Source organism: Elephas maximus, chromosome 17, assembly GCF_024166365.1.
Source record: "Elephas maximus indicus isolate mEleMax1 chromosome 17, mEleMax1 primary haplotype, whole genome shotgun sequence".
Classification (NCBI taxonomy): domain Eukaryota; kingdom Metazoa; phylum Chordata; class Mammalia; order Proboscidea; family Elephantidae; genus Elephas; species Elephas maximus.
The window spans coordinates 73833107-73846519 of record NC_064835.1 but is presented as its reverse complement, the minus strand read 5'-3'; the positions used below and the strand labels follow the sequence as shown (position 1 = coordinate 73846519).

The following is a 13413-nucleotide window of genomic DNA, read 5'->3' as shown; positions in this document are numbered from 1 at the left end:
CCTATAGATATAACCGACATAAGCTAAAGCTCTTTGGGGTCCTCAGTAATTTTTAAGTGTGTACGGGGGATCTGAGACCGAAAAGTTTGAGAATCTCTGAATTACTGCATTTCTTAAAAGAGTGCTCCATGGTTGTGTTTGGGATTTTCTTCCACCCCAATAACCCTCATTGATATATTGATGCTTTCTTGACCTTACTGAAGGTCCCAGCAGAAGATTTCAGACACTGACCTGGAGTCATGTTCCTTTCTTAAAAAGTCCTCAGGGGATTGTTGACTGAAACATCAAGGGATGGCAGCCACGCTACCAGGAATATCAAGCACATGCGTACATACGCAGTGACAACTATGTCTTGATTGCCACCTGGATGACAGATTGTAAAATGCCATCAATTAATTAAAATTTTTCAAAAATGTTAAGAAAAAAATGTGTAACTTAGAGTCAAAGAAATATAGTAGCTATCAGAGCAAACCCCTGTTCTCCTTATAAAAAGTCTGAAGTTAAAAGGCCCTGCCCTGGCAGCATAGTGGTTAGAACCAAGGCTGCCAACCAAAAAGTCAGCAGTTGGAATCCACCAGGCGCTCCTTGGAAACTCTAGGGGGCAGTTCTACTCTGTCCTGTAGGGTCGCTATGCCTAGGAATCAACTGATGGCAACCGGTTTGGTTTGGGTTTGGCTTTGGTTTAAACACCTAAAGGAAGACCGAAGAAGAACTGATGCATTTGAATTGTGGTGTTGGTGAAGAAGGTTGAATATACTACAGACCGCCAAAAGAACCGACAAATCTGTCTTGGAAGAAGTACAACCAGAATGCTCCTTGGAAGCAAGGATGGCAAGACTGCATCTCACATACTTTGGACATGTTGTCAGGAGGGATCAGTCCCTGGAGAAGGACATCATGCTTGGTAAAGTAGGGGGCCAGCGAAAAAGAGGAAGACCCTCAGTGGATGGATTAACACAGTGGCTGCAACAGTGGGCTCAAGCACAGCAACAATTGTGAGGATGGTGCAGGACCAGGCAGTGTTTCGTTCCATTGTGCATAGGGCCACTATGAGTCAGAACTGACTAGACAGCACCCAACAACAACAACAAGTACCTAAACCTCCCTGAAAGCTTTCAGGCCAGCATAATGTTCACATCGTACCAGTTGCCGTTGACTCCAACTCACGGCGACCCCATGTGTGTCAGAGTAGCACTGTGCTGCATAGGGCTTACAATGGCTGATTTTTGGGGACTAGATCACCAGGCCTTCCTTCATATAGGTTTGACAGTGGCAGAGCTTGGTGAGCCTAAGTTCTAATGTCCAATAGGTTCTGTTCAGGTGATTTAAGTGACATACAGATACATGGACTGGATGATAGAAGCAACATCTGTTTACAGCTCCTTATGTTTGTTCATTGGCTATTGGTTTATTGATCAGAATTTCATTTAAGGTAAACTTAAAGGTTTTTGACACCAGATTGGTAAAAGTAACATCTGACACCAAAAATAATAATACAGGTGCTGACACTTGATAGGTTTTTTTATTGTGTATAGCAGCTATATTTTGATCACTACGCTGGCCTGAAAGCTTTCAGAGTGATTTGTGTACTTGGAACCTTTTTAAATTGATTTATAAGGAGAACAGGGGCTTGCTGTGATAGCTACTGTATTTCTTTAATTCTAAGATACGTGTTTTTTCTTAAATCTGTTTCTGCTTTATATACTGTATTTCATCAATTCTAAGATACGCGCATCTTTTTATATTTTTAACATCTCCAAAATCAAGATGTTACTTGTAATAGTTTGTCAAAGTTTAATTGGCAGTATTTTCTCTTTCTTATTAGTTCATATAATAATGGTGAGTCTTAAAATTGATGGCATTAGATTAAAGGAAATTTGCCAACTTAATATAGCTTTATAGACTTACAAGGGTCATAATGTTGCCCGTTTGAGTGTCTAATGTGATGATGGTTATACGTCTTACACATATCTCTCTCAAACTTTACAACCCCATGAGGTAAACGGATGAATCCTATTATATGTATGGGAAAACTGGGGGTTACAGAGTTGCCCAAGGTCACATAATAAGTGTTAAAGTTCAAATTCAAAACTAACATGCCTGACTCCAAAGTCTATGTTCCTAAACTTTATGCTCACAGTATCTCTCTGTTTTTAACCATCATCACACTAAAAAATAATCATAACTTAGAAGGAAAGTATTCAGATATACTGAAGGGCAGTTTGGCAGTGTGCATCAAGTTCCTTAAAAATGTTTATCTCATTAGATCCTACTTCCAGGAATATTTCCTAAGGAGATAATCAGAATTGTATATAAGATTTTATATATAAGAACATTCATAAAAGCATTATTTATTGTAGTGAAAAATTGTAAAGAACCTAAATGTCAACTAAAATAAGACAAATAAAGTGCGACACATTCGTGTAATAGAATACTAGGTTGTTGTTGTTGTTGTTAGTTGCTGTTGAGTCAATACAGACTTGTGGCAACCACATATGTGCAGAGTAGAACTGCTCCCTAGGGCTCCCGAGGCTGTGACTTCCAGGCCTGCAGATTGCCAGGCCTGCACACAAGGTTTGAACTGCCAACCTTTTGGGTGGTAGTTGAGTGCTTAACCATTTGTCCCTGAATACTAGGTAGCTAATTAAAAAAAATCATGTTTTCAAAAAAAAATTTAAGGACATGAGAAAATGGTTATAATATTAAGTGAAACAAAAAAAAAGGATTCTGCAATGATTATCTCTAGGTGCCAGGATTATTCATTATTTTCATTTTTACTTTTATGTATTTTCTAAACTTTATATAATGAATATGGATGACGTTTATAATCAGAAAAAAAAAAAATTTGTGTGTATATGCCTTTAAGACCAAGGCACAGTTTTTCATGTCTGTGTAGCTGGTTAGGATCACTAGGTGCAGGTGAAATCACCGAATTTAGTGCTAGTGAGCGTCCTAAAGATGCCTGTTCCAAGTCCTGTCATTTCAAAGATAAGGAAATTGAGGGATTAAAAAAATAATAATAGTTAACATTTACCCAAAAAAAAAAAAAAAAAAACTTTTTTCTTTTATGTGTCAGTGCTAAGCATGTGACTCTGTTTCACTGAATCTTTACAGTATCCTTATGAGAATTGGTCTATTTTTATCCCCATTTATAGATGAGAGAAATTAAGTTAGCTTGCCCACAATTAAGTGGTAAAACTGGGATTTGAACCCAGATCTGTCTGACTCCAGAGTCCTTAAACACTATGTAATGGAACGAGATACAGTTTTCAGGTGACCTGCTCAATATTACGTTGCTCATTATTAGCGGATGAGGGATTGGCAGCCCGGTATCTTGACTGAAAATTCATTTAATTAGTTTGTCTGTTTTTGAGAAAGTGTTGTTATTGTAACTAATTTGATTGCAGTGGCCAGTTCCATTATGTACTATCAGTATGAGCTAAGAATCTGTCACTGATACATTCAAATCGTATCTATTCAAACTTTTTCTTTAATCCTCTTAAAATCTTGGGCGATGCAGATGTTCTAGAATTAGATTGTGTGGTGATAGCTGCACAGCCTGTGAATATTCTAAAAACCACAGAATTGTACACTTCAAGAAAAACCTTTCCTCATATGAGATTGCAGGAAAGTATTTAAAAATAGTTATAGTAAGATGTAAAGATCAGAAAGAGACCCAAAATGATGTACTAAATTTAAATTTAAAAAAAGATAGTTTCACATTATACCAAATAAAGTAATGGGTGTACTGTTTATTGACCTTTCCTTGAGCCCGAGTGATACCAAAACTGTGCACTGAAAGGGAGGTGAAAGAAATGAAGTATCACAGTAATAGTCATCTGAAGCCAGAAGTTGGCTACTTTAGTAGAAAAAGGGAATTTGGAGTTATTAGCACTGTTTAAGAATTGATTTCTATTGGTGGCCAATACCTGTTATACTCCAAAAATATATTGTAAAATTATAAATTAATCTAGGAAAATTCTCTTCCAATTCTGGTATGATTGTTTTTGTTTTAACAAGTGAACAATGGAGGAAACTAGGTTTACATTTTTTTATAAACTATGAAAGATTTGAATTTTCTATAAATATTCATTGTCAAGAATATAAAGAATTATTGCCACAGGTATTTAATATCAACATACAAATTTAGAAGACATGTGTTTATCAATTCTGGAAACCCAAACCAAACCAAACTACGACTCATAGCAACCCTACAGGACAGAGTAGAACTGCCCCTAGGGTTTCCAAGGCTGCAAACCTTTGCGGAAGCAGACTCCCACAGCTTTCTCTCATGGAGCGGCGGTTAGGTTCGAACTGCCAACTTTTCAGTTAGTAGCTGAGCGCTTAACTGCTATGCCACCAGGGCTCCTGTTATCAATTCTATATAACTACAAAAATGAAGGAGTCCCTGGGCGGTGCAAAGAGTTAACGCTAACCAAAGGTTGGAGGTTCAAGTCCACCCAGAGGTGCCTTGGAAGAAAGGCCTGGTGATCTACTTCCCAAAAATCAGCCATTGAAAACCCTGCGGAGCGCAGTTCTATTCCGACACGCCTGGGTCGCCCTGAGTCGAAGTCGCCTTGGTAGCAACTTGTAGTGAAAATGAAGCTAAGAAATTTTTTAAAATGTCTTTGATAAATTACATTGTATTTAGCAAATATGAAGAATTTATATAATAGCCATATGGACCTTATACCTTATGAAAATAAATTCTCATATGCTGTAATCTTACTCCTGACTTCCTCTGCTGTTTTGACAGTCTAACCATTAATTAGTTTACAAATGTATATTACATCTTCTTTTTTTTTTTTGCTTCTAATTCTGCATCTTTGCTTTTAAGCACCGAATGTTATCCAGACAAGAAGAACTTAAGGAAAGAGCAAGAATTCTGCTTGAACAAGCAAGAAGAGATGCTGCTTTGAAGGCAGGGAATAAACAGAATACCAACGCAGCCACGCCGCTCAGCACCAGGCAGCTAAGTGATGTGAGGAACTTTGGTTGAAAAAGCCGTAGATCATAATTGTAATCATGGGGCAAGGGGAGTGATTTGCTTGTATTTTTGCTGAATAATTTTTTTTTTAATAGACTTTGTGCATTGTAAGTTCTTGCTATTCTTACTGAACTAATAACTTTGTATTTGGAGGAACATATTGTGATAATTCCTAGCCAGCAGTGTTAGCTATGAGGAAAAGTAAAATCCTAGCATATCATTTCCACATATACACAAATAGTCTGTTTTTTGCTTATTAACATTTTTCAATTTCAGTAGTGCTCTGAGGTTGTAGTTTGTCCATGAAAGTTCATTTTGCTGAAAATATTAGAATATGATAATAAACCCAATACCCAGTGCTATCAAGTCGATTCCGACTCATAGCGACCCTATAGGACAGGGTAGAACTGCCCCATAGAGTTTCCAGGGAGCACCTGGAGGAATATGATAATAGTATCTACCATTTCTTGAATACCACTGTGTATTTCAGGTACCGTAATGGATGTTTTACATAATTTTTGTTTTATTTAACCCCATTCAATCTACTTTCCAGATGAGAACACTGAGGCTGGTAGGTAAGATAGGCTGGACGAGATCACAGAGTCAGTAAATGATGAATCCAGAATTTGAACCCGAGCCTTATGAGACTCCAGAGTCATTGTTCTTTTGTATCACAGACTGCCATCCCTATGTTAAACTACATGTTTATATGTATTTTTGTGTAGTGCTTCACAGACAGTAATGAACATGTAATAGTGTTGTTGTTGTTCTGTGCTGTCAAGTCGATTCCTGGAAACCCTTCAACTTAGGGAGACTTGAACCTCTTTGTGAATATGATGAAAACTATGGCATCCCTCCTCTCCACCAAATTGACGTATACATAATATGACATACTTTTCTTATGAGTCTGCAGATACCTGTTTAAGACCCTATAATCCCAAGCATCGTTTTTCAGACTTTAAGTCTGACACAATAATGGAGTATAAAATCAACTTACCGAAACCAAACCTGTTGCTGTCGAGTTGATTCCGACTCATAGCAATCCTACAGGACAGAGGAGAACTGCCCTGTAGGGTTTCTAAGGAGCACCTGATGAATTTGAACTGTCAAACTTCTGGTTAGCAGCAGTAGCTCTTAACGACTATGCCACCAGGGTTTCCCTCAGTAATTAATTTATTTTTAATGAAAAGAAACAGGATAGAATGGAATAGGAAATTTCAGAATTCATTGCGTAAAGTAAACATAGTATTTTTCATGTGAAAATTTTATTTTGGTTGTGCATATGTGTGTGTGTGTTTACTGGGCCTTGAAGAAAAATGTATTTTCAACTGGACCATGATCAAAAGCATTTGAGACATACATTTTTTTTTTTTTTTTTAATCTAGAGGAGTGAGCTTTTTAAGGAAGAACTTCTATAGCTTTTATGTCACCCTTTTCAATGCCTAGTCATCTGTTATAATTTTTTTGATTCAGTCATTTGCCAGGTATTTATTGAGTGTCTGAATTGAATGCATTCATAGTGACAGAAAGACTAGGCTTCTTCCCTCATGAGTTTACATGCTGGTGGGAGGAGAGATGATAGCAAATAAATAAATAAACAAAATAATCACAGAGTATGAAGACTGCGTATATAGTAGAAGGTAATTTGGGTAGGTGGGGGCTTGAGTGATCTGAGGAGAGGACCGCCTGAACTAAGACTTGATGGATGAGAAGGATCTAGTCAAGTGAAGAGCCACAGAAAGAGTATTCTCTTTAAAAAGAAAGTTATTTTTGTTGGTATTATATTTGTGATAAATTTTGTTTCATAATTCTTTCAAGCTCTCAGAAATGTGGAAAATTTATACCTTTATATTTTTCAAACATGTTAATTTTAGATTCAGAATACCTGAGATTTAAATGACCTGTCTGCCAAGCAAGTTTTTTAAAATTGCAATCATTTTGCATGTGTAATTTTATATATATTAATAATTATCATCTAGTATTTGTTGAGTACTTACTATATGCCAAGCCAGATTCTAAGTGCTTTTACATGAATTTTCTCATTTAATTATCACAACTGTATGAAGTAAGTATATTTATCTATGCTTTATGAGTGAAAAAAAAGACACACAAATTAATGATAATAAGTTAATAACAAATAGGCCAGAAATTGAACCTAGACAGTTTGACTTCTGACATCATGTTCTTAAACATTGTGTTGTATTTCCTTTTCATTTAGTCCTTTGACATCCTTGCAAAGTAGGAATAGATATTATTGTATCCGTTGTAGATTTAGGAAAGTGAGTTCTTAAAAAAGTGTTTAAATTTACCTAGGGACACAGACAGTGGCAAAATGGGCTCCGAATTCAAGCATCCTGACTCTTAAAGCTGTTTATTCTTTCATTCAGTTCATTCATTTACTAGTTTGACCTTCAACAAATATTTGTCAGTCTGCTCTTCTGTACCAATAACTTTACTTACACTTTTTCTTTTCCAAGTGAAACTTAAACCTTTAATAAATAAATTTTAATATTGTGAATTCAATATCAGAAGCTAATTACTAAAACATCTCTTAGTCCATGTCTGTGACACCTTACAATATTCATAAATTATATAACTTGAATTTTAAGGAACATACTGCTGGTGAGTTCATTGACTTAAATACACTTCTACACTGCTGGTGGCATATAACCTGCCACCCCTCTCTGGAAAGCTATTATGCATCATCAAGAAATCCCCATTCCCTTTTACCCAATAATTCCACTAACAAAGCTCCATAAATACATTATTATCACAATGCTATTTATAATACCAAAAATTTAGAAACGGCCTAATGCTTAAAAATAGAATGATTAAATAATGTAAATACATATAATTGTTATGTAGCCATTAAAATTATCTAGTCAGTAATTTTTTTATTACATCTTAGATGAAGTTTTACAGAACAAACTTGCTTCTCGTTAAACAATTAGTACACTTGTTGTTTTATGACATTGGTTACCAACCCCATGACATGTCAGCACTCTCCCTTCTCAACCTTGGATTCTCTGTTACCAGCTTTCATGCCTCTTCCTGCCCTCTAGTCCTTGCCCCTGGGCTGGTGTGGCGCGTTAGTCTCGTTTTGTTTTATGGGCCTGTCTAATCTTTGGCTGAAGGGTAAACCTCAGGAGTGACTTCATTACTGAGCTAAAAGGATGTCCAGGGGCCATACTTTCGGGGTTTCTCCAATCTTTGTCAGGCCGGTAAGCATTGTCTTTTTTCGTGAATTAGAATTTTGTTCTACATTTTTCTCCAGCTCTGTCTGGGACCTTCTGTTGTGATCACTGTCAGAGCAGTTGGTGGTGGTAGCCATGCATCATGTAGTTGTGCTGGACTCAGTCTGGTGGAGGCTGTGGTGGTTGTGGTCCATTAGTCATTTGGACTAATCTGTCTCTTGTGTCTTTGGTTTTCTTCATTCTCCCTTGCTCCAGACGGGGTGAAGCCAGTGGAGTATCTTAGATGGCTGCTCACAAGCTTTTAAGACCCCAGCAAAAAGTAGAATCTTTGATGTGGTGACAAAATATGAAATTGCTCACTACAGATGATCTAGTAAACAAAGTAAATACCGTGCTTAGCTTGCCTGTTGGATAATTCACCCCTGAACACATCTTTTTTTCTCACATGTGAGCTATTCAAGGACCTTGCATTCCCAGCACCAACCACTCAGTAAATGTGGGTTTAATGAAGAAACGAAGGGAATAGTGACAGGCTAATTTTCATGTCCTCTGAATACCAACTAATAAAAAATGAGCTTAAATATGAAAAATTTCGGTTGCTTTAAGGAGTTTCTTGGTAGTAAAGCTTTGTAAACAGAAAAGAAGTCTCATCTGAAGATCATTAAAGCAGAATGGATTATCACCAGGCAAAGGAGGCTAAAGTGTCCCCTGTCTTGAGGTGACTTTGCCACTTTCAAACTGAAGGCTCCCTGTATTCTTTCCTGCCTGTTCTTTAATCCTACATTATGATACCTTCCTTAGTTGTTACGTAGGTACACACCAAATCCTCACACACACACCTGCTTCACCCATATTTTGGGACCTCTGATTAGAGTTCACCTCCCAGATCTCCTTGAATCCCAACACTGTACTTACTGAACACTCCCTCTTATGATTAGTATAGCTTTAGGCTGGAAGGTTGGGAAGCAGTTTCTAAGATACTGAACACAATTCTTGGTAGTCTTATCTGGTGGATCCTTAGGTACAGACTCTACTTAAGTTATCCTCAGAAGAATTTGAACTTTAATTTCTCTTAAAAGGCAACTCACAAAGCCAGGTACTGCAAACCTTTTAATTTTCTTATTTTGCCAGAACTACCATTATGTATATTAAGAAGAACCTGCTACAAGTACATATTGCCTTTTAGTCTTTTTTAGGGGAAGTTGTTTACGTGATTTACATCATATCTCTGTGCCTTTAGATATTCATTTAGCATGTTTCAGGTGTTCCCTGAAATTACTTTTCTGCAGAAGACAAATTCCGTCACTCTTTTTCCCTTGATCTCTCTGATTTATATTTCTTTGCTTCCTATTCCTTTTGTACTAGGAGATTTTCAAATGTTGCATTTTACTAATGCAACTTTAGGTGTCATATTTGTTTTGTTCATTGTTTTCAAAATATACTTAAAGTCAGCTTTACAACTCTGAAGTTTATCAGGTCAATAGTCTAGCCGTAACATGATCCAAAGGAACCTTCTTGATTACGTAATATATAAAAAGACAAATTCTGAGGAAAATGTGATCTTTGTTTTTCAATAAAGTATTTCTTTTTAATGATTTTTCTTTGTTACTGAATTCCCTTCCACTTTTCCCCTGGATACGTGCAAAGAGAATTTAACAAGCTAGTCTATTTCAGACTGTTTTGCTTATTACTTTGCGTTGGGATATATATATATTTTTAATACGTATAATAAGCACTTTTACTTAAAAAAAATTACAGTTCAAAAGATAATACTCATGTTATCACATAGATACCTGAAAAGTTTGCATTTAATGTGCTAAAGTTTTGGATCGGTATACTCTAAGAAGCTAAAGGATGACGGTTGTACCCCCAGTGCTCAGAATTATTAGGGTATTCATGAAGGACTTCGAACCCATCGGAAGAGTGATGCCACGTACGTTTAATTATTACTTTTATTTCTTTAAGAAGGAAAAAGTCTATTTAAAAAGTAAAAAACACTTGCTGTAGAGTCCACACCAATCCAAACCAAACCAAACCGCTTGGCGCGGAGTGGACTCCAGCTCATGGCGAGCCCGCGTGTCAGAGTGAAACTGGGCCCCAGAAGGTGTTCAGTGCTGATTTTTTGGAAGTGGATCACCAGGCCTTTCTTCCAAGGTGCTTCTGGGTGGAATTTGACCTCCAACCTTTTGGTTAGGAGCCGAGAGCTTTAAACGTTTGCACCACTCAGAGACTCTATCTTATAAATAGAAAGTCTTAAAAGAGAATCAGGATGATTCTTTACCCGAATTAATCTAATCACCTAATAGTCAATTTATAAATGTTTTTGTTTTTCTCGATAGTAAATTTTGTAGCATAATAAGAATATGGTTTGCGGATAGTGTTTACATAGGTAGAAGCTTTTTTAAAAGAAAGGTCAGAAAAGAATTAATCTATTGTAAAAAGATGAAGTTTTTTTCCCTGATATTTAATCTAGAAACGTAATGACCCCATTACACTCAGTTGGCATAAGAATCTGCCCTCTCTTGTCAGGTTGTTGTATTTGTTGTTAGTCCCTGTCGAGTTGACTCCAACTCGTGGTGACCCCATGTGTACAGAATAGGGTTTTCAAGACTGTGACCTTTCAGAAGCAGATTGCCAGGCCTGTCTTCCAGGGTGCCTCCGGGTGGGTTCAAACCATGAACCTTTCAGCTAGCAGTTGAGCATTTCAGTTAGGTAGCAGGACCAAACGGCAAGTCAGCAGCCAGTACTAGAAGGTTTTCATGAATATTTTAATCTTCTAAAGAAAACAATCTCTCTCTCTCTCTTTCTCTCTCACTCTCACTCTCTCCCCTTCTCTCTCAGGGAAAGGAATTATAGTTTGGTCAGTTCTTAGTTAACTTCAAAACTGCAAACCTAAAAAGAGACGTGACTTTTTTTTTTTTTTTAACTGGCCTTTGGAAATTAATCCAAATGGCTTATTGGTGAGAATCAAGAGAATGCAAATTGTTCTTTGGAGAATTAAACCTTTAAGGGATATTTTGTTGGTATGAAGGGATGGGGCATCAACCTTGTACTTTTGATGTTAATTGGAAAATATTGATTGAAAAGGGACTAATCTGTCGTGCTGATAATTGTAGCAGATTTTGATAAGATCCAAATAATCAAAGAAGCAGTTACCATCTAACTGGTAAAAAAACAAACAAACCAGTAAACATCATTTTGGTAATCCTCCATAGATAGTAACTTTTTCAGTAGTTTTCCTATATCTGTTTCCTTAAGTATATATCATCATAAAAATGTACGTGATATAAAATTATATTTTTATGAATATTAGCTGTGTTACATTTAAATGGTTAGCCTCTAGGGATCAACACTTTAAAATTAAGTTTAAACTAAAATTTTTGTTTCCTAGTTACACATATAGGATCACTATGAGTCGGAATTGACTCAATGGCAGTGGGTTTGGTTTTTTGGTTTTAATTACACATATTATCAGGTCTATTATTAGGAAGAAATATGTTTTTAACTTTGCATTTATAATTTCATTTAAAAAAACATTAGCTCAGTTATTATAAAAGGAAATCTAAACCCTTTAATGATATATACAGTGAGAATTTTGTTTTATTCAGGGAATTTTATTCACCATATGAGGTAGAATGTCTACTCCCAGAGCACTGGGATTAAAATGTATTCCTTATTTCTTACTTACTCCAGCACAGTCGCCAGAAGATTCAATGTACATAATCTGTTTCAGACCAGTAAGATACTTTAAATGTATAGCTCATCTTTTTTACAGTTGCGTTTTAGAGAAGAATGCCAGTGCACTTTCTGTGTTCAACATAAATACCTCTGTCCAAGTCTGTGGTTTTTATTCATTATTATTTAAAAAATAGTTTATCTAGTATGTCTAAATTTAAGTTGATTTGAAGTCTGCAATCCTGACAATGGTTACTAGACTGCTTAGAAAACATATTGTTAGCTTGCTAGCATATCTTCAAAGTCACATAAAACACCGGCATTGTTGAGGGGGGAAAAAAAAAACTCAGGCATCTCTTCTCTTATGTGGCCACAAACCCCTAGCCTCAAAAGTCTTATTTATTTGAGATTGCCATTGAACGCATGAAGCTAGGGCTAGGTGTCTAAGCATCAGGGACACTCCTTTTATGCAACTCTTAATGGCCGTGGACGTTTTCCCTGTGACTGTTCAGTGTAGTGGTGAACATCCCAGGATGATATCATCATTACTAAGAGCTGTATTTTATATTGCCTATTCTGTTATTGCCTCAGCATGCACAGGGGTAGAGTTTCAATCTTTATTCATTTCGTTTTTTAGTGTTTCTTTTGTTCTCCTTATCATGTTCTGGCTTTCCCGAGGATACATGCCTTGACCGAAAAGTCACATGTGCATTACTAATTGTGTGCTATTGTGTTTACAGTTCCTAGCGGTGACACTGTGAAGCTGCTAATGCCTTTGCTTCACTTGATGTAAAATAATCTGAGTGTCTTTGATAGCAGTGAAACAGTATTAATTGTTTTGTACATTTCTTGGTCACTCTTCTTAGGTGGTCTTCATAATCTATTAGAACTTTGAGCCAGATTTTTGTAAATGTCATGCCTCCAGCAGTGATTAAATTGGTAATTAATGAATAGTCTTTGGCAATCTAAACCACATCCCGTTAATTTTCCCTTTTGAGTTTTTAGAAGTTGTCTTCTGTGTCAGAAATCATTGAGCCACCTCGCTATATGGTCCCTTGGCATGAAACCACAGTGGCTTGATTTTTGCAGCCATTAGTACATCAGAGCAGTAATTTCACAGTATTTTGGTCAAGGTAATTATAATACCAAGAACTGAGAAGATTTGAAAATTCACGAAAGAAGTCCAGAAATACCAGGTGAGCTTCCTTGTGTTCACTGGAACGTTATGATTAGTTTAATTGGTCTTTGTTTGATTTTAGCCGCAGAAACTCTTTGTGCCACAGCAGTGCAGTGACTTTATACTTGAGTGTTTCTGACCTTCTTTGACAAGGGTGGGTGCAAAAATGAGCCCTTTGAAATAGTCCCCTTCCCCAAGGGGGTTAAACTGTATTTTAAAACTTAACTATAGGAAACAAAGCTAATTCATTTCTCCATATTGTTCTATGGCATGCTTAGCAAGTTTATTTTCTGTCTCAAAGCGTATGCAACTATTATTATTTTTTTTTTTAACTATCAGTCTTTCCTGCACGTGAGATCTTGTTGGAGCTTCGATATCGT

The 13413-nt window shown here is 36.5% G+C and overlaps 1 protein-coding gene across 5 annotated transcripts in view; it reads left to right on the top strand.

Annotated features, from left to right (window-relative positions):
* The window catches only part of EHBP1 (EH domain binding protein 1), a 350658-nt gene that overhangs the window by 256383 nt on the left and 80862 nt on the right, over positions 1–13413 (top strand). For all 5 annotated transcript variants that reach the window (XM_049857490.1, XM_049857491.1, XM_049857487.1 and 2 more), the window contains one exon: positions 4838–4981. In XM_049857490.1, coding sequence (XP_049713447.1) covers positions 4838–4981 — 144 coding nt within the window. The remainder of the gene's footprint in view (positions 1–4837; positions 4982–13413) is intronic.